General features: G+C 39.6%; 1 protein-coding gene across 4 annotated transcripts in view; it reads right to left on the bottom strand.

Annotated features, from left to right (window-relative positions):
* LOC306856389 (zinc finger protein 462-like) overlaps nucleotides 1-21628 on the bottom strand; it is a gene marked incomplete at its 3' end in the record, with an annotated part of 55730 nt that overhangs the window by 24173 nt on the left and 9929 nt on the right. For 3 of the 4 annotated variants that reach the window (XM_079395657.1, XM_079395659.1, XM_079395660.1), the window contains exons 2-3: nucleotides 6561-6817; nucleotides 1077-6451 (exon numbers count right to left, since the gene is read on the bottom strand). In XM_079395657.1, coding sequence (XP_079251783.1) covers nucleotides 1077-6451; nucleotides 6561-6786 — 5601 coding nt within the window. In that variant the 5' untranslated portion in view covers nucleotides 6787-6817. The remainder of the gene's footprint in view (nucleotides 1-1076; nucleotides 6452-6560; nucleotides 6818-21628) is intronic. The other variant, XM_079395658.1, reaches the window with a different exon arrangement.

Raw genomic sequence — 21628 nt, 5'->3', positions numbered from 1 at the left:
CTATAGGAAGAGACAATTAACAACAGAAGATCATTAGATGCAATCTAGTTTTGTTCTATCACTTGCAACTAGAATCAATGAAGCTGAAGATTATTTCGCCAGTTTTGGCTGCTTGCAATGTACTTGTTTGCATATGGTGTTCGAGGTTAAATCCAAATGTAAAAGCTACACTAACACCTAAAACATCATCTTCTGCTGTTATTCTACTTCCTATGTTCCTAAAGCAATCAGATTAATGCTATAGAAAACAGTTTTGAAAGTTAGTCAGGGCCCGCATTTATCAAGCCTCTGAGAATTACTCACAAAAACACTGCTAGGAATTGACTTAAGAGTAAAAAAATTCTTGGCTCAAAGCTGCATTTAAAAGTGAAGTGTAAGTGTCAGTCTTGGAGATGATTCACGACAAGTTGCTGTGCCCCAGACGGGATTTTGGATGACGACAGGCATGGACAATCACAGAATTTTCTTATTTAAGAATATTCTCAGATAAATTCACATTGAATGGTTGTGATGACACTTCGTTTCCTTGCCATAATGTATTTTCTTGAAAATTCTTTAGTGTCAAATTTTTTGTTGAATGTAAAGAGGAGTTTATTTTCAAGAAAATACATTATGGCAAGGAAATGAAGCGTCATCACAACCTTCAATGTTCAATTCCGATGAAAATGCATTGTTGCGTAAAGTTAGTGGTGATATTATGTCCCTCACCAACTTACTGACAAAGATGATGCCTGCTCCGTACAAACTATACCGTTTGAATAGCTGCTCGTCGTCATTTCTAAAACATTCTTTCTCTCTTTAAAGATTTGCGCATGTCTCTGTCTCAGTGCCATCACAAGCCCCTCCTGGCAGCTCCTAACCACTTGAGAGACCTTGTCTTAAATAACTGGGAGAGTAAGAGTGATTCTTAGCTTTAAGAAATTTGATAACTTGCTTTTATACTTAAGTTTGAAAGTAGGAGTAAATTTCATGAATTCTCAAGACTAAAATGGCACTTTGAGAAGCTTGAAAAATACGGGCCTGGGTTAGTCAACTATTATAACCACTTTTACCCATTACAAGGTGTTTAAGCTCACCTTATTCTCTGGTTTGGCTTCTGGTGGCTCTGTTGTCCTCTGCTTGCTTTGAAGCTGTTTTCTTCGTTCCAGCCTCATGGCTCTTTTCTGGAAATCCTCATTGTGGTTTATCAGATGGACGCCGAGTTCGGGAAGTGTCAAGAACTTGATTTCACAGTGGGTGCACTGGTAGAGCTCCATCCCATCTTCCGCAGGGCTCGGAATGGTGACGAAATCCCGCTTGAGCTCCTTGTCGTGGCAGTCGTTGTAATGCATCACCAGCAGCTCTGCCGCGCTAAACGACAGCTTGAAGCATTTCAGGCATTTAAAGGGGAGCCAGTCCACGTCACCTTCAGGTTCCACCTCATCCTTAACTTCAACGACTTCCACCTCCTCCGTAGATGGAGGTTTCTCTGCCTCATTGGAATAGATCACAGTGAAGTAACGGCCCAGTTTGCTGGAGGGCTGCTTCTTGGGAAAGACTCCTGGGTGGCGCTTTATGTAATGAGAAACGATACTCTTCCTGCTGAAAGCCTGGAAGGAGCAGAGTGAACATTTCCTTCGGTCTACCGCAAGCCTTAGCTCTTCACTCATCGCTGGAGACTCTGCCTCTGATGCCAAGGGCACCATCACCTTGTTCGGTTTCTCTCCCACCGTCTTGGATGCTGCCAAGCAATGCGTGTAGTAGGCATCGATGTCGTGCCGTTTCTGGTAGTGTGCAGCAAGGCCTTTGCGAATGGGGTTGGTGTAGGAGCAGAGGGCACATTTAAAGACATTGTTCTTCCCTTCGGGCTGCGCTCTGACATTGTTATGCTTGATACGGTAGTGACGAGCGATACCTTTCCGGGTGGAGCAGAAGTATTTGCACAGCTGACATTTAAACAGTGCGTGCTTGTCGCTCTTTGGGACTTCGGGAAGCGTAAGGTTAAAATCACAGACCTCAGAGACTTCGGTCACACTGCTGCTGCTACATTCAGCGACCAAATCGTCTCTTCTGGTCGGCGACTGCGTGGCAGTTGTTTTGAACATGTCTGCAGCAGATTGGTTATGATATTTCTCATAGTGTATCTTGAGTTTCTCTAAAGTGCCATGTGTGTAAGAGCACATCTTGCAGCGGTAAGCACCGTAGCCCTGCCGCTGGGTTTTAGATCGCTCATCCACCTCGCTAACCAACTCATTTACCCGATCGACATCCTCTGCAAAGTCTTCTGCCGTGACTTTGATGGAAGGATGTCGTTTCTGGTAGTGTGTGAGAACTCCATGGATGCGAGAGTTCACATATGGACAGTGTCTGCACTTGTAAACAGAGCTAGGGTTGATATCTGCTTCCTGAGCGAAGTCAGCAGCTTTCACTTTCATGCCCGGGTGTTTTTTGCCATAGTGGGTCAGAAGCCCATGAAGACTGTTGTACTCAGACAAGCACACGGTGCACTGGTAAGAGTTGTTTGAGATAGATGACGTGGCAGACAGAGAGAGATTAGGCTGTCGCTCGTGTGTTGGGTGGCTGACTTCAACTGCAGCCTCTTCCAGCTGGTTACTGTTGAACGGACTGGACATGGAAACGTGTCCTTTGGGCAGTTGTGGGAGCAGCTTATCAGGTGCTTGGTTTCCCTTGATAATGTCGAGCAGGACAGACTCATCACCTTTGATGGCCCAAGGGTGCACTGCTTGGTAATGGTTAGTAATGTCCCAGATGGAGCACGCCTCAAAGGCACAATCTCTGCATTGGTAATGCTTCGTTTCAGAGTTCCCAGCTTGTCTGCTGGTGGAAGTATCAGGACCAGCCCATAGTTTGCTGGCCATGTAGGTGTAGTCAACGTTGTGCTCAGGATGGCGTCTTTGGTAATGCATGAGCAGCCCGCCTGGTTCAGCGTGGGAATATATGCACCACTCACAGTGATAACCGGCCTCCAACACACCGTCCTGATAAGCCCAGTGTAAGATCGTCATGGCCGTGGCCTTCACAGTAGGATGATCCTTCTTTAAATGCTTCTTCAAGGCATACACATAAGGAGATGTGTATGCACAGTTTCTACACTTCAAAGATCGCAACAACCTGGATTTTTCTGCTTCTTTAGCTACAGTTGCAGTGGACGTGGAACTTCCCGCTTGAATCATCTGCGCTCGTTCTCTCTGACTCCGGACCACAGCCGTGTGTCTACGGACGAGGTCGGCATTGGCTTTCACGTCCCTGTGCTTCTTCTGGTAGTGAATCAAGACCCCCTTCACAGTGCGGTTCCCGTAGTCGCAGTGCTGGCAGAAGAACAGCATTTCAGGTTCCCCTTTGTCGGATGCTCCTTTAGTGTTGGAATTACCTGACCCTTCAATCCCGTTGTTGAATTGCTTCAGAAACTGTTTAGGGGGTGCGATCTGTAACTCATCCATGAGTTTCAGCAGTCCTGGGGTTGGGGGTGCTTGCTTTATGTACTTTGCCGTCACCTTAATCTCTGGATGTCGCTTTTGATAGTGGACCAGAACGCCCACTACAGAGCGGTTGTTGTAGACACAGTGTTTGCAGTAGTAAACATCTTCATCCGGAGCCACAGGCAAGATGACGTTTGAAGACTTGGGGGTGCTCGTCAGGCTGTAGGTTGAATTGTTTGACAACTGTGCTCGGTCAACAGATATGACCCGCATGGTCTTCTGTATGCGGAAGTACGAGGCCTTTTGCTCTGGGTGCTTTTTCTGATAATGAACCAGTACTGAGTGCATGTTGGGACTTGAGAAAGAACAGACATCACAGTCATACACCACCACATTACCACCCAGACCTTCTCGAAAAGATTCAGCCTCAGTGTTTGCTTCTGGCGTTTTGCAGATGCTTTTGAGAGCAGGACTGGATGATGATCTGGACCCAGATGATGTGGAGCTGAAACTCTTCGGCCCAGAATTCAAGATTTCCCTCAGTGTTTGGGACTCAGCAGCACTCTTATGAGGCTGATCGACCATGTAGCTGGAGAAGATCATGGCATTGTTGATCTTCACTGAAGGGTGCATTCTTTGATAATGGGGCATCAGGCTTCGCACATTTGGACTTGTGTAGGAACAGAAACGGCACATGTACACCAGATCTGGCTGGTTAAAGTTCAAAACGTTACTTGCTTCTGGATGGTGTGTCATATAGTGCTGGTGCAGATCATTAAAGTTGTTATATTCGATGAAGCATTCGAGACAACGGAAGACTGCGCTCTGATCCTCTGGGTCCAGGATGTATCTGAAGCTAAACTTGATATAAGGGTGCATCCTCTGGTAGTGTGTGCTGACACTGCGAGCAGACTTGTTTTGGTACTCACAATGTTTGCAGTAGAACAGGTTCCCGGGTTCTTCAGTATTGTATTCAGTGTTGTCTTGATATGTCTCTCTGCTATCCTGACTGTTTTGATCTTGGGCATCTTTAGATTCCAAAGAGGCACTGTAATTGTCTTCATCATCAGAAATGGTTACTTGAACGGGAATGTTTCTTGAGCTGAGTTTGGACTGCAGATTGCGTTTTCTTTTCCCAACGCCACGCTCTGTCTGAACACTTCCAGAATTTCTAGCATGAAGGTGCTGAGTGTTGAAAGTGTAGTGCTGACTTTGAGCATCAGAGGATTCTCTCTCTTTGCTTGTTTCTAAATCGATGTGATTCCCATTTTCCTCCACATCATCATCCATCTCCTCAAGGTTAATCACATCTTCATGCTGTTGGCTTTGACTAATCTTGCTCTGAAGATTGTTTGCAATTTCATCAATCCTTGTCCGTTTTTTGACAGGAGAGAGATCCAAGGGCAAATCGTTGATGGACTTTCTTGCCGTCTTCCCAATAAGATGCTTCTTGGTTGAAAATCCAAGGATTGAGGTCTGAGTTTTCTGAACGAAGCTCGAGGAACTGTAGGTTTCGGATTCAGAATCTTGCTGCTCATTGGATGAGCCCTCTTGACCCGTGACTTGTGTTCCATCACAGTATGAGTGTTTGTGTTGCTGGTGGACACGTAGACCTTTCAGTGTGACCGTGGAGAAATTACACAGTGAGCACCGATGAGGACCCTGCTGTTCCTCAACTGCGTTGGATTTTTTCCCGTTGATTTTAGAGCTGCCGTTTCCTCCGTTCACTGGCTCGGAGTGTTCAGCCGGACCATCTACACTTTCGCTGGTTAAGTCCGTAGTGTCCCGTTCTGAAGACCCACTGTGACATTGTTTGTGCGAGTCAAGTTTTAGTGGGTTGGTGCAAAGAAAGGGGCACTGGTCACATTTATACACCGTAGCTTTGCCAGATAAGTGTATGTTCTCTATGTGACGAGAAATACTACGTCGGTGCATGGTCAAGAAGGAGCAGAAAGGGCACTGGAACCTGTTCATATATCTTTTGAATGGAACTCCTTTAGTTTCCAGCAGGTCATTATCCTCTTCTGACAGAAGTAGCTTAGTAGAATCCTCAGCTGACTCTGTGTAAGACTCTGGATCATCCAAGTCACAGAGTTCATTATCTGAACTGCTTCTGGAATCATTCAGCATGCTGGCATCTAGATCCATGCCAGACCTAGACATATCTGACATGGTGAAAGCCGATCTCTCTGAGAGTATGGAAGATCCTGTGCTGTTGGGTATTTTTGCTGTGAGCTGCGAGTACTGAAAACTTGATATCCCTGAAGTGGCCTTGAGTGATGCATTGCCAGAGGATACTTTGACTGACGAGGCATTCGCGGAGGAACCTTCATTGCTCGCTAGATCGTTCAGGTTCAAATTGGAGGTTGGAGTGCTTCTCCTGGATGAAGCAGAATCAGACTTGCTTGATCCCGCACTTCCGTCCTGTATTTTGGGCTGTTGCAAGGATACCATGATCTTCACCATGTTACGGTGTTTCTTCATCATGTGTTCGGCTAACTGCTGCCTTTGTGAAGTCTGAAATCCACACCACTCACAGTTAAAGCCTCCTCTTGACTGGGGTTTGATCATAGATTCCAGCACATTACGTTCTACATCCTCTGGCGACTCTTCACATTGTTCTTCAACGGAGGAGGCGTCAGAGTCCAAATCCAAAACCTCTGCTCCAGCAGGAGGAGCCGAGTGGCCTGGTAGACCTTCTTTGTGATGCATTTTCTGGTGTTTCAGAATCCGTGCTCTGTGTGGGGATTTATAAGTGCAATACTGGCAGGAAAAGACCGTTCCTACACCATCGTGAGTCGTATCGCTGCAGCTGGCCTGCTTGGAAGTTTTGAGGGATCTCTCATCGCTTGCTTCTCCATGGACCTTCCTGGTGTGTTCACTGAGAAGAGAGCTGGATCTGAAGTACCGCACACAGAACTTGCACTGGAAAAATGGAGTTGACGTTTTGTTTGAAGGTTTTGCTGACTGGTTATGTTTAGCTTTCTTTGAACCGGAGAAGTGCCCAAGGTCTTTGTTAAAGGATTTAATACCTGAAACATGAACAGAGGAAAAAACTATTTCAAACAAATTTCAAACTTCTGATGTAGTTTCATTAACTGCTAATGTGTCATTATTTCTGAATCGCAAATGTTGTTATACCTGCTTCCTTTTTCAACGAGTCGTAATTGTGATTGCTCAAGTCTTCCTCATCCTCTGTTTGGCTGAGGGAGTTTAACGAATTTGACCTGGATCGTCTGGGCGACCCGTCTCCTTCTCCCACTTCTGCGGGCTGCAGGAAGGCAGTGTGGACGTCTTGTATGTGCGCCTTGAGCTCATCGTTCGACTCTGCACGGAAATCACAGCCATCACATTGCAGCACTTCCATCGCTTAGGACTCCCTGGAAAATCAGGGAAACCTGGTTAGAGACAGAAAGAAAATAAAGGGGTAAGAGTACAGAAACACAGGCTGTAAACAAACATTTGGAAAGGAAATTTCACAGCATTGTATTTCACAGGAAGTCGAAAGCAATCTGAAATTCTGACAAGGCAGAATTCAACAGAAGAATCCTTCTTTTTTTGGCGAGTGGTCAGTCTGCTCCAAGAACAATAGCTGAGAAGGGATTATGGGCTGATTTGTTCCATTTTTTTATTACCCCGGGATAAGCCTCAGCTGGAGCACACCAGTGGGCCTTGGTATTTACATCAGCATGTTCCATCAGATTGCATCAAGCCCTTCTGAAATAAGATTGAGTGAATCCGCCGAGGGATGAGGAATGCTCAGGGCTTCAGATGCAGTGCAAACACAAAGGATTATGGGGCGGGCCTTCACTTAGAGGTGGCATTATTATGTCCCGTGACCTAAGAGCACCCGGCAACCATGCCAATCAATGAGCTGAAACAAAGTATGATTCTGTCCCTGATCAATACTTTTTCATTAATACTCGCACAGCTGCCAAAATTAAGCATATACACATGCTTGTCTGTGCACAAATCCCTGCTGTACTTGGGAATATTGCAATATTTCATTAGATTGCACTGAACATTTTCATAAACCAATAAAACGTTTCCATGATAATCTACAAACTGAGCCAGAAATTACAGAGAGTATGTTAGGAACATATGATTTCAATAAAACTAATTCAGCAGTAACCTCATGTAAATCTTTTATCCAAAAATACATATAAAACCACAACTGCCGCTTTTCTCTATAATACCAAGCGACCATGTACAGAAACAGCGAACATGTTTTTCTTTCATCATGGGTCATTCTCAATCTGATCTGTGTGGCAAGGACATGAATATTAGCATGAACACAACAACAGGAATGCATTTAGCAGTCGTACAGCACGGTACCAGCGCTGCAGATCTGAAAGCCATCAACAAAAACCAGAGCAAATCTTCAGCCTTGGTTGGCTTTCTCACCAGGACACATTCTGATTTCTGCAAGAAAAAGCCTCAATGTCAAGGCCAGTGTTATATGGGTTTAGTGCAACGCTACACATTAGAGGAGGCCTTCAATGCCGTAAAAACAAACAAAATAGATTCTACTTGGATCTTAGTCAGTCATTCTAAAGGCACAATAGACCATTTTTACCGGTTGTGAGGATAAATTGATAGTGATTAGACTCTTAATTCACAAAGAAAATGGACGAAAATACTATCAAGGACCTGCAACTGTTATTAAAATAAGAGACACAAATGCATGTGCCTTAAATATGATGCAAAAATCTAAATCCCCTAATAAATTTATCTGTTCCTATTTTGCATGAATATCATTTCATGCAATTCTAAGCAAAAAAATAAAAATAAAAATAGTTTGCTGTCATCAAAAGCTAATAAAGACCCTTTCTACTGATGTAACCAAGGCCATGTAGTTGGTAAAAATAATACTGAAAAATATTAACTGTCTTTTCATGTTGCAATCAAATGCTGATAGATAAAATTAAGGGTTGCACTTGATTTCAATAGTCCACTTTAGATATTATACTAACTAGCTTTCTTAATTCTCATTAGTGTATTAGTAGACTGTTAGGTTAGGGTTAGTTGAATAATGTACTTGCAAAGTTACTTTTAGTCAGTTGAACGACTGTTAGCAGATGTTAAGCAGACAGTCAACTAATACTCTAATGACTGCTAGTTTAATTAAAGTCAACCAAATATCTAAAGTGGACATTCAAATAAAGTGTTACCAAATTAAGCTCCATTCTACATTACTGTTGCTTCACCCACCTGATGAAAATATTAAAACGATGGCAATATCACATGTCTGTCAGTGTTATGCATCAGTGCTTATGGGTTTAATACGCAAGGGTTGAAACCCATCACATTGGCACATGCAATAGTTATACAGACACTAGACTGAAAACAGGTTTCATGGCTGGAATTCCTGATAGATGAGAAGATTTCTTGTCGAGAATAAAGACATCTGAGCTCTCACACCTATGGCTTATCACCTGTGGCCTCAAACCGTAAAAGCAGACACTGGTTTCAACCTTCATTCTCAACAACACTGCCAGTGTGTCCCAGGGCAGGTTTGCCCATTGTCTCTCGAGGTCAAGTTTCAGCTCCACCCTGATGTGTTTCTGAGGAACTCAAAGCAAACTTACACTCGACAGCCATATCTGGACAATCCATAAAGTCTGGTAGAGGAGGAAAACACAAATGCAAAAATAGCAGACATGAAACAACAAATCGCACCTAGCAGTCCGTCCGCCAGTGCATCATACTTCCAGGCTAATGGGGTGAAATTTGTAAAGCTTTCATGTGCTTGGCGTGGCTCTGACAGCCACTGAGCACCACAGATCCTTTGAGCTTCAAGGGCAGCCATTTTAAGAGCAGCGATGTGTGCTGAGGTGTTCAGGCAGAGCGTAACATGGACTCACAGATCTGATCCTCTCGCTGCCACTGGAGAGCAGCTGACAGAAATCTATCTAGCAGATGTAACGCACCCAAAACCTTCAGCCTGCACAGCTCAGCAGAACCACAGAGAAAAAAAACCTTCTGGCGTGCCAGCCTGAGCTCAGCCTGTCATATTTCCAACATCTTGGGATTTAAAAAAAACATATCACATTTTACATGCGGCAGAAGCTTTTACCCAAAGTGATTTACAGAGCATCCAAAGGTGTGCAAGTGGAGCATGTAAAGACTTTGCCACATTAGACGCTTCTCAAAAACACTTGTGGAAACTTCTCCAAGACGTTAGAAGAACCTACCAGCAAACTTTCTTATAAATGGTGCGCAGGTGTATTTGGTGTATTATTACCCAAAGAGATTTACAGAGTATCCAATATCAGCATGATTAATAAATAACTCTGACAAACAGTGGCTGAAGCTTCTCGCAGTACTGTACCTTGGTGACTGGTTGTTCTTCCAAGCATCTTGGAGAAGTTCCCTACTGGCACATAAAGTACATTTAAGACATAAAGAACTGTCTTAAAACAAATGTTTCTGTCAAGCATCTTATGTGCCAAAGACTTCAACGCAGTGTTTAAGAATTGTGAGCTCGACCGGTTTTCATGTGTTGACAGTGTGTGCTAAGTTTTAGCATTAGACCTTGCGTTTTGTTCCCCATTTACTGTAACAATGAGTCACGGCAACATGTTTTTTCCCAGTACTTCAACTCAAAATAATTAAACCCATTTCAACTTAATTTAAGTTATACAAGACTCAACTAGACAAGATGTGTTGAAATGACTTGCACAGCCAATCTGATAATAAGGAGTTCAATTGCTGCTTTAAATGTTCAAGTTGAATAAAGTGAATTTTCCACTTCCCTCATCTTTTTTTTTTTAAACGTGAATGGCCCCTTACATTAATGTCTTAATTTCACTGCTCTCAACACTAAGTTCAAAGACATTTGGTCACCATGACTCTAAACCTGCCTAACTTTATCAGGCTTCCTCAAGACTGACTAGCCTAATCTGGTTGACTGCTGATTGGTTGATTTTGAGCATGGACAGACTCAAGAGTCTCTCATGTCCTCAAAACGAGCTCAGAGGAACTAAAGCTTCACGAGGGGGTCTAAAAATGCAAAGCATGCTTGAACTTCCCTCTTTCAGAGCTCACAAAACATCTGCAGCCTTGGGCTAAGAATGAGGAAGACAAGAGAACGATGGGGAAAAAAGTGGAAGCAGTGAACGCCAGTCAATCCCAACGCAACCAGATTCCAAAGTCTACTGACGCTTGTTAATCACCAACCGGCCGACCTGCCTTCACAGCCTCCTCTATCAGGATCCCAGCACAGCCGCCCCTCTCAAAGACACTCTCTGAATAAGCCAATGTCCTTTTAATGTCGCTCCACCAACTCACACAACATGTTAGTCTCAAATCTTTCCTCTGGAAAAATATTGCAAGTGTTTAACCCTCAAAAAGCATTCAGGCCTGTTTTAACCAAGAACAGATATATAATTTTAAAAAAATGCAGTTTTTAGAAAGAGAACGAAACTTATCAAATGCTTCAAGACCTTCAAAATTCACAGTATATATATATTTTAAAATTTGTACAATTATTTTTTAAGTTACTCTTACCAGGTCCAGCTCATTTTTGACCCGGGTACTTTTTATAATTCACCTTTTCTGCATATCTCACACACTTTTGGGACTGAATTTTATTGATGAACATGCATGTGTGTCTATTGATGAACCACTGCAGCATGGAAAACTGATCACTTTTTTCATCTGAAAGTTTATGCAAAATTAATTTATTTTGGGTGAAAACTTTTCAGAGTAACATTTATATTGTTTTGATGTTGTGTTAGAAATAAATACGCAAGTTTCATAAATTTGGACTGTTTTGAGCACTCATGACTTATAAATTCAATCATTAAATTCCATTCATTACAATGGGGTTAATACCAGTAATTCTTAAAATTATCTGCTATAAATTTCATATAATGAAAGCAAATTCCTTCTCAATATTGAAACAAAATGTATGTATATTTTGTATCATTTTTTTTGGTGTGGTTCATGTCTAATTTCTCAATTAATAAAAGGGGGTAAATGCAAAAATAATATTGTAATATTCAAAACTTTGAAAAAACATTCAGAAGTTGGTGATCAGATACAATACGGGTTTAATTGCAAAAAAATACCGATTTATGACAAACAGACTCAAAATGTGAAAACAGATTTTACAGATGTTGGATGCATTATGAGGGTTAAAAATGAACGAGGACAGCAGCAGAGATAGATATAGTCACTGTTTCCTCAAACACGTTTCTGTCTTTCCACAGTCTGGAGATGATACAGGAACTGAAGATCTGGTTCTTTCACTTCACATCCGTGCAGACGGGTGGAACGGGATCTTCAGTGTGCGGTGTGGAGCATGTGTGTCGTTCTCACTGCAGAACTGCCGGTTATATAAGCTTATGGAACGCGTTATGTAAAACACACGACAGGGTCGATCAACAGATTTCTGCCACATAAACCTCACTGGAGCAGGACCAGAGATGTCAAAACTACTGCTACTTCAGTGGATGCAAAAATAAAATGAAGAGCATAAAGTCAGCAATTTGAGTTAATTTGGGTTTATTTATATTAAAATTTAACTTGACGAAGGAGTGGGTTCAATACAGTCTTCGTTTAGGATCACAGATACTATCAGTTTTTATTAATATTTTCATTATCGTTCATTATTGTGTTTACCTATTGTTAAAATGATGAAAGATAAAATGTTGTTTTAATTTTAGTCCTATTGATCAAAACACAGTGGTTGCTTTCAATTCTAGATGATAAATCTTGTGGAGTTTTCAAATTGCTGAAAACAGTAGCTAATCAGCTCGCTCAACCAATCTGCCATATATATATATATATATATATAATAGATGTTTGCTTAGTGGTGTATATCCAAATCTATGGAAAGAATCCTAATTGAGCAAGCTCTTGGAGAAAATTATTTTTAAACAAATTTTACAATATTTTAGTATCAATGGATTATTTACTAACGCACAACATGGTCACAGACCAGGACACTCCGTCGGTGCTGTCACTGGTCGGTGCTGTCTTATTGACTATACCGCAGCTTTTGATGTTATTGATCTTGACATTCTTGTTGCTAAACTAAATGTTATGGTTTTTCACTCACAGCTCTTGATTGGATTGGAAGTTATCTTTCTAATAGAAAACAGAGAGCGTTTTATAATGGATCTTTCTCGGAGGCTAAAAATATCTACTGTGGTGTACCACAGGGTAGTTGTTTAGGTCCATTATTGTTTTCCATTTTTATAAATGATTTACCATATGTTGTTGATAAGGCAAACACGGTTATGTATGCTGATGATTCTACAATGTTTTCTGTGGCACATACATTAACTGAGCTTCAGGAAAATGTAAGTGATGAGTTGTTAATTACGCAGTGGGTTCAAATTAATAAATTGATTTAAAATTTTGAAAAAAAAACAAATGTAGTGTTTTTAGTAACAAAAATAGTATGACTAAAAGCTTCCAATTTGAATTTATTTATTAACGGGGTGCCAATAAGTTGCTGGGTGTGATGCTTGACAATACGTTGTCCTGGTCCAAACATATAGATAATATAGTAAGTTCTATGGGTAAAGGTATAGCGGTGGCCAGGAAATTCTGCATTTATCCCATCTTCACTTTTAAAAGATATGGTACAGTCATTAGTTTTATCGCATCTCGAGTACTGCCCTATGGTATGGTCAAGTGCTTTGGACAAACACCTAAAACAAAAACCTTCAGATGGTTCAGAACAGAGCAGCCAGGCTAGTGCTTCATTATCAGTTTCGGGCCAATGTTAGTGACAGGCACAAAGTTATTGTAGCTTCCGGTGAATGTTAAATTTAATTTACGATTGTTGGTATATTTTTATAATGTATTCAAGTATCATACTCCTCGTTTTTTCTTTGAAAAGCTAGTTTATGTGGGACTTAGATATGATTATAAAACACGTCAAGTGAGTAGGGATCAACTTTTTTTACCGTGTCCACGAACAAATTTGATGAAAGACTGTACTTTATCAAGGTTCTGTTGTTTGGAATATGGGTCCCATAGATATAAGAAAGAGTAACTGTACATATGTATTTAGCAGAAAATGTGAACCCTTTTCTATTGTAACATGACAGTGTCTCTGTGTATAAGACACGGTTCAGAAAGACATGATTGATTGAGTCAGTGTGGAAGAACTGGACTGGTCTGCAGAAAGACAAGTCCTGATCCCAGCTGAACTCCTCTGGTGTGACTTTATATGCAGACCTTGAGACAAAAACTCATCACCAAACACCAGTGATTTGTACATACACTATATGGACAAAAGTATTGGGACACCCCCTTCTTTAGAACAGAAGAAGGCACTTCCAAAACTGTGGCAACAAAGATGAAAGCATAATTCACGTATTTAAAAACTATATTTCCATCTCTGTTGCAACAGTTTTGAAAGTGTCTAAAATGACTGAACCCATATACAAATCATTGATTATAAGGGTGATTGGTGATGAGTTTTTAATAAGTGACTGACTCTGTTAGAAATCTTATAATGGGCCATGTTTGGATCTTCCAACCAGACAATAATCCAAACACAAACCTCAAAAACAACACAAAAATGGGTCACTGAGCACAAAACCAAGCTTCTGCTGGCCATTCCAGTCCTCTGACCTGAACCCTGTAGAAGATGAGTGAGATGAACTGAAGAGAAGAAGCTGTGAATCTGAAGGATCTGGAGTGATTCTGGATGAAGGAATGGTGTCTGATCTCTCGTCAGGTGTTCTCTAACCTCATCAGGCATTATAGGAGAACATTTAGAGCTGTTAAACTGGCAAATGGAGGTTTCAAAAAGTATTGAATAAAAGGGTGCCGTTAATTGTGGCCAATGTGTATTAGAGAAAAACATTTATTTCATAATGATATTTCCCCCCATTTTAAATTCTTATCCAATGAAAGGTTAGATTTTTTGTGAATTTTTTCACAAAAATGTCTTTGATCATACAGTATTTACCAAGGGTGCTAATAATTCTGACCACGACTGTATGTATGCATGCACGTATGTATATGTGTGTTTATGTTTTATTAATTTTTATTTCAGTTTTTAGTATATAACTAAATTAATATGAGAATTTTTGTTCATGGAATTTTCTTCATTTTTTTTTTTTAAATGGATTTACTTTCAATTTTAGTTTACTAAATAAAATAAAAAATAAAAAAATGAATTCAGTAGCATATTACTAATACACGTATATTATCCCAGAATCAGATTTGTACTGAAAATATACTCTATAAAGGATTGAAGAGCTTCAGAGAAAGGATCTAAGAGACTTTCTGTCTTCTGTGGAACATAAAATAGCTATTTCGAAGAACCAAACAACACTGGACCCTTTGACTTTCATTTCATGGATTTTTATGGTGTTTGTCGTCAATAAAATGAAAGGGGTCCAGTGTCATTAGGTTTTTTTTTATATCTTTTATGTTTCATAGAAGATAAAAACATGTTTGTAACAACATGAGGGTAAATAAATGATGACAGATTGAACATTTTTGGGTGATGTGTTCCTTTAAAGAGCCACTACATACAAATCAACATGTATCAAACATCATCTAAAGGCTTGAACATATAAAGCCCTGAAATCATCTCATCGTGGTAGACTACAGGCCGTTTCCTGAAGAACACTTCCTCAGAAAGCTATTTTGGGTTGAATCAGGAATGGTGCCCTCGTTGAGCACACAAAGGTTACGCAAGCAACCAAAATAACTCTGGACTGAGGGTTTGCACAAACCTACCAAGCATTCTGAAGCTGGAGAACGTTCCAGAACTCCTTCGATCGCACAAAACGCTCGAGATCACGAGAGGCCAGAGAAGAAGAGGAAATGCAGCCAGGTCACAAAACTTCTCATGTTCTCCATTACAGCAGGAGAAACAGCTCTGCAAACCTCTAGTTCCTCAAAGCGCTCGGTCATGTGCCTTCCCTCAAATGAGGAAGAAGTCTCAGATGATTCTCATGATAAAGCTCGGTCCGCGCCAAAGATCTGCCAGATGAGATCAGACACACAACCGTTTCCTGTTCTCACTGGAGTTTCCTGATAAACCGGATTGAAAAAAAAATGCCACGAGTAACACATAACGACGACTCCAACCGATCGCAACTTCACGTCTACAAAAGAGCCTCAAAGAGCTTTTGAGAATCGAAGAATATAAAAGGTTTGGCTTCATAGGCTCTTAAAATGATCTTTCCCAGAAACGTGCACAATACCTCTTCTGCTCACAAGGCTGCATTTATTTAACCAAAAATACTGCAAAATCAGTAAAATTGTGAAATATTATTCTAAATTAAAACAGCTGTTTTCTATGCGAATAAATTGTAAAATGTAATTTATTTGTGATCTGCAGCTGTATTTTCAGCATCATTACTCCAGTCTTCAGTCACATGATCCTCAGAAATCATTCTAATATGATAACATGATTATCATAATTTTGTGTAAACTGTGACAAACTACAAAAGTTTGGGGTGAAATTAAATATTATTTATAACATTGATAATAATCAGAAATGTTTGTTGAGCAGTAAATCAGTATATTATTATGATTTCTGAAGATCATGTGACACTGAAGACTGCAGTAATGATGCTGAAAATACAGCTGCAGATCACAGAAATACATTACAGTTTAACACATATTCACATAGAAAACAGTTATTTTAAATTATAATAATATTTCACAATATTACTAATTTTACTGTATTTTTCATCAAATAAATGCAGCCTTGGTGAGCAGAAGAGACTAAATAAAACAAAAAACATCTCAATTATTCCAAACACTTGAGGTTTTATATTTTCATTTTGTGTTCAAACATAACAATTTGACAAACAAATGCAAAGAATCTAATCTAATACAAGAACGCAGTAAATGTGACTTATCAGACACTCACAAACATGCAAACACAAATAAATCTGAGCGCTTCACATCATTCCTGACGTTCATATCAACAGATGTGAGATCTTCTGGAGTGATGTGCTCATAATCTTCTTCCTGCATCCAAATCATTGGCTTTTATGTTTCAAAGCAAATCCCTTCCAGGAAGCATATGGCAGCAGAAATAGGTCAGCCATTAACAAACCAACATGAAGCTTCTGAGACGCATCCAACACAAGCCGTTCCCAAGAGTCGATTTAAGACTCGCTAACCCCTTCTGCAAAAACACTAGCATTATTCTCCACTCGTCTGTCCATGAGCGAGACAATGACGCTCCCCTGAGAGACTCCATTCTTTATAAAACACATAGTAATGGACTGATATATCAGCAATATCACACGAGAAACAGAAAACAGCACAACTATGATACTGCTTCTATACAACAGCTCCATAAACAAGGAAATATTGAATAACTTACATGTTAGACACATTGAGTTACTTTGTCTCACTCAATGATTCAGTGTTGTTGAATGAATCATATGAATGAACAATTCAATTCGACTCATAATGAATCACTCATTTTATTTTCTGAAAGAATCAGTGCTGAACAAATCATTTCATAATGAGAGCCATTTGTTTTATTTCTCTGAATGAATCCATGTTTTGAATAAAATGGTTAAGGGGATGATCCAATGACTCATTTATAAAAACAGCCAATTGTTTCTTTTCTGAGTGAACACATTGCTTGAATAAATAATTCAATGACTCCCACTTGACAGCCACTTGTTTAGTTTCCAGATTAAGTGTTTTACGAAATTGACAATGATTCAAGGACTCCTTCATAATGACAGTCACTTGTTTCTTTTCTAATTCTTGAATAAATCAGGCCTAATTTGACCCGCAGAAAGAGTTGCTAAACCATTTTTTGCACATTTCTGTATATATATCACAAAGGCAAATAAGAGATACAAAAAATATGCATACACAAATCAATGGGAGGAATCATAACACTCAATATGGCAGCTATAAGATTGAAGAGAAATAAAATAAATAGCTTGACTAACATAAAAATACTGTTTTCAGGGTGATTTGAGCAAATGAAGCTCAATTTATGAGCCCTACAGTGCGATTGTATTGTCCAGGAGTCTGGTCTTTCCTAGAAAGAAAATTCTGATTTTATTTCTTCAAGAAAAGCACAGTCTGGAACAGATTTCTGTGGTCATTTCACAGCTCAATAATCAAAATATCATAGAAATTACAATAGTTATGATCAATTAATAATAATAAAAAAGATCATATAATTGTGTGGTTTTTTTTAAATTGTTGTGGGTTCCATAAATTATTATAATTTATTATTATTATGATGTTTGCAGGTCATGCTGACTTTAATTGGTTTTAATACAATGAAAAACTAAAAATCACACAATTAAAAATAGTAAACGGTGACCAAAAAACAGCAAACAAATCAAAACAAAATGTCTTTACAAAAACAAATTACAAAAGTTAAACAATATGAAAACATTGAATACAACTGTTTTTAACATTCAAACACACTGTAGATTTTTTATTTTTATCTTCTACAGTGTGTTTGATCAGATTTAACATACATTTAACATTTTCTTATTTTATTTAATATTAATTAAAAAACATTTTTTATAAAATAAATTGTTTTTTGCTAAAGTTGATCTTTTTAGCAGTGCATTTGCGTGCGGTTTAAATGTGCAGTAAAGCAGGGCTGTTTCCAGTGAACAGGACACCACAAACCAGGACTGTAATCAGAAAACAGGAGGTCTAGTTACCATACATTCTTCAAAATAAAAGGTTTTTACTGCCATCGATGGTTCCATGAAGAACCTTTAATATCCATGGAATCTTTCTATTGCATAAAAGGTTCTTTATAGTGGACAAAGGTTCTTTAGATCATTAAAATGATCTTCAGACTCATTGTGACCCTGCAGCACAAAAGCAGTCATGAGTAACACAGGTATATCTGTAGCAATAGACAACAATACATTGTATGGATCAAAATTATACATTTCTCTTTTATGACAAAAATCATCAGGATATTAAGATCATGTTCCATGAAGATATTTAGTACATTTCCTACCGTAAATCTCTCAAAATGTCATTTTTGATTAGTAATATGCATTGCTAAGAACTTCATTTGAACAACTTTAAAGGAGATTTTCTCAATATTTAGATTTTTTTGCTCCCTCAGATTCCAGATTTTCTAATAGTTGTATCTCAGACAAATATTGTTCTATCATAAACCATACATCAATGGAAAGATTATTTATTCAGCTTTAGATGATGCATGCATCTCAATTTCAAAATTTATGACTGAATTTGTGGTCCAGGGTCACAATTACAAAAAAATAAAAAAATAAATAAAAGAATGGTTCACTGAAAGGCTCTTTGGGAAGCAAAAATGGTTCTTCTATGGAATCACTGCATAAAAAACACACAAAAAAAACATTTTGGAAGCTTTATAATAACATGAGTGCAGAAACAGACAGCAGGGATCAGTGATGTTCAGCTGAAGCTTCTGAGAAACTCTGGCTGCGGTTGAAGAGTCACCTCGCTTCACTGATCCTGACTGAATTATCTCCTGCATCAACGCTAGCGACTCCATTTCACAGCTGACACTGGTCATCCACCATTTTGTGCTCCTCAAGGCAAGATCTTCCTGACTCTTCAAACCCTGCTGGCCTTTTCTCAAGAGACCAAAGCATGCGTCACACGAGAGCCAACACCTCAACCAGCTTCCTCGTGCTGCGAAAGCAGAACTGACACCAGAGGAAAACACAAATCATGTCTCCTGAAACAAACGTCTCAAAACCTCTGCAACATCTCAATATGGAACTCAATATCTGAGCTGCTGTGACGCATGCGGTCTCATTCAGGTTTGTCTATTTTAGGAGAAACATCTGAGACGTTTGAGTTGATACTGCAATGCCATTAAGACTCGTGCAACATTTGAGCAGTAAAATATCAAGGCCATTTGGTAAACCGTTCCAAACGTCACAAAATAATTCAAGCATTACACACGAAAAAAAAAAATGTTTAAACAATTTTCACTCAAACTGCTAGTACATTTCACAAATAATGACAAAGAAATTACAAGTATTGAATTAAAGAGTAGCATGACTCAAAAATAGTATTTTATTGTAAAGCGGGGAAGTCGTGGCCTAATGGTTAGAGAGTTGGACTTGTAATCCAAAGGTTGTGGGTTCGAGTCTCGGGCCGGCAGGGATTGTAGGTGGGGGGAGTGAATGTCCAGCGCTCTCTCCACCCTCAATACCACGACTGAGGTGCCCTTGAGCAAGACACCGAACCCTCAACTGCTCCCCGGTTCACTGCTGTGTGTGTGTGTGTTCACGGTGTGTGTGTGTGTTCACGCTGTGTGTGTGTGTGTGTGTGTGTGTTCACTGCTGTGTGTGTGTGTGTGTGCACGTTGGATGGGTTAAACGCAGAGCACGAATTCCGAGTATGGGTCACTATACTTGGCAGTATGTCACTTCTTCTTCTAAACCACAATGAGCATCTGATATCTGCTCTGCGGCGTATCAAAGAAATGTCTCGTAATTAAAAAAAAATGCTACATTATTGAAAAAGACATGCTTCATCCTCTCGGAGCTTCAGTAATTGCCGGCCTCAGGCGTGGGAATGCTTTATCTAATGATGATGGATGAAACTCTTGGAGATCCTCCACTCAACAAGGTCACGCTTCCCACAAGCACTTTAACACCAATCTGATCGCCAAAAACGTACAGATATTTCATTTGCGCGCTGGATTATGGTGTGTAACATGTATTCTTCACCCAAAAACAGCATTATTTACTCAAACCCAAAACATCTTAAAAGACGCAAATCTCATTTCTGCATATTAAAGCTTGGTGCGCCATGATTGGTTACGAGAAACACATCCACCAATGGCATGCTGCATCATTTGACGTCAAGCACAAAGTGTCTTTCACATCAAAAATGCAAGAAAACGCATGGGATTTGAGAGCAGTCATCTTTCAAACCTGCATGAGTTTCTTTCTTCTGTTGAACACAAAATATGATATTTTGAAAAATATATCAATTGTTTTTGATCATGCAATGAAGGTCAATGGGGTCCAAAACAACACTGATGGAAATAAAACCACAAAAACACTTTTGAAAATATCTTCTTTTGTGTTCAACAAAGAAAGTAAATCATACAGGTTTGAAGGACATGAGGGAGAATAAATGAATGAGCATTTTTGGGTGAACAATCACCAGGTTTCTGCAGGTTTTATGAAGACAAATTTAAGAATCTCTATAATCTCTAAATGTAAATGTCTTGAGTTACATTAGCAACACTTCAAAGTTTGAAAATACAACTTCCAACTACAGTTATTTTAGTATCCTTGACGAACTATTATAGTTTTGATTTAGATTTTTTATAAATGTCTATTCTTATCTTTCAGTTTCACAGAAAATAAGATTAAAACAGGACAAAGCACAAAAATGTTTTCACAGAAAACAGAACCTGAACAACTGGTCTCCACGTTATGACACTACACTATACTATACTTTACTATACTACACTACGCTTCATTACACTGAACTCCAATACACTATACTTCACTGCAAGACACTACACATTACAATACTATACTACACAATACTTTACACTGCACTGTATTACACTACTCTGCACTATACTATATTGCACCACACTACACAATACTACACTATACTTCAGCACGCCACACTAAACTATACTGCACAATATAACACTACTCTGCACTATACTATACTTCACTGCACCACACCAAACTTTGAGGGTCAAGAGGGCAAGATGCTACAAATAGTGTCATTAAACACAAGTTACTGTACAAACGTTTATGCTTCAGCATCCAATGAGGCCATCAGAGCTTTGGGAGCGACTGTAAGAGGAAAAGAATGAAACGCTCAGGACCAAAACACTGGAAAATAACCAGGAAGCGTTTTCCCTCAGGAAACCTTCAGTTCCAATTCCACTGCTCTCTTTCTGTCTTTGGCCTGATTCGGGCGGTTTTCTCAAGCCAATGAGTGTTACCATCAAACCGCATAGAACATGAAAGCGTGAAGACACGCTCGACCAAAGACAAGAGATGTTCTTCCGTTTGGATCTCCTAATGAAGGACTATTCCCAGCTGAAGCACAACAAGAGCCTGGGAGGTTTTGGACTAGACTAAAACTCAAGCGTTTACTAAAGAAACCACCTCGTTTGAAATGTCCACTCGCATCTGTGCTTGAGTTTAGTCATCTGCAGCACAGAATTAATCTAATCAGCCATACTGCATGATGTCAGAGGACCTGTATGTGTCATTAAAGAACACGTCTGAGAAATGTGTTTG

The sequence above is a fragment of the Barbus barbus genome (assembly GCF_936440315.1).
Source record: "Barbus barbus genome assembly, chromosome: 36".
Taxonomy (NCBI): domain Eukaryota; kingdom Metazoa; phylum Chordata; class Actinopteri; order Cypriniformes; family Cyprinidae; genus Barbus; species Barbus barbus.
This window is presented reverse-complemented; position numbering and strand designations above follow the sequence as displayed.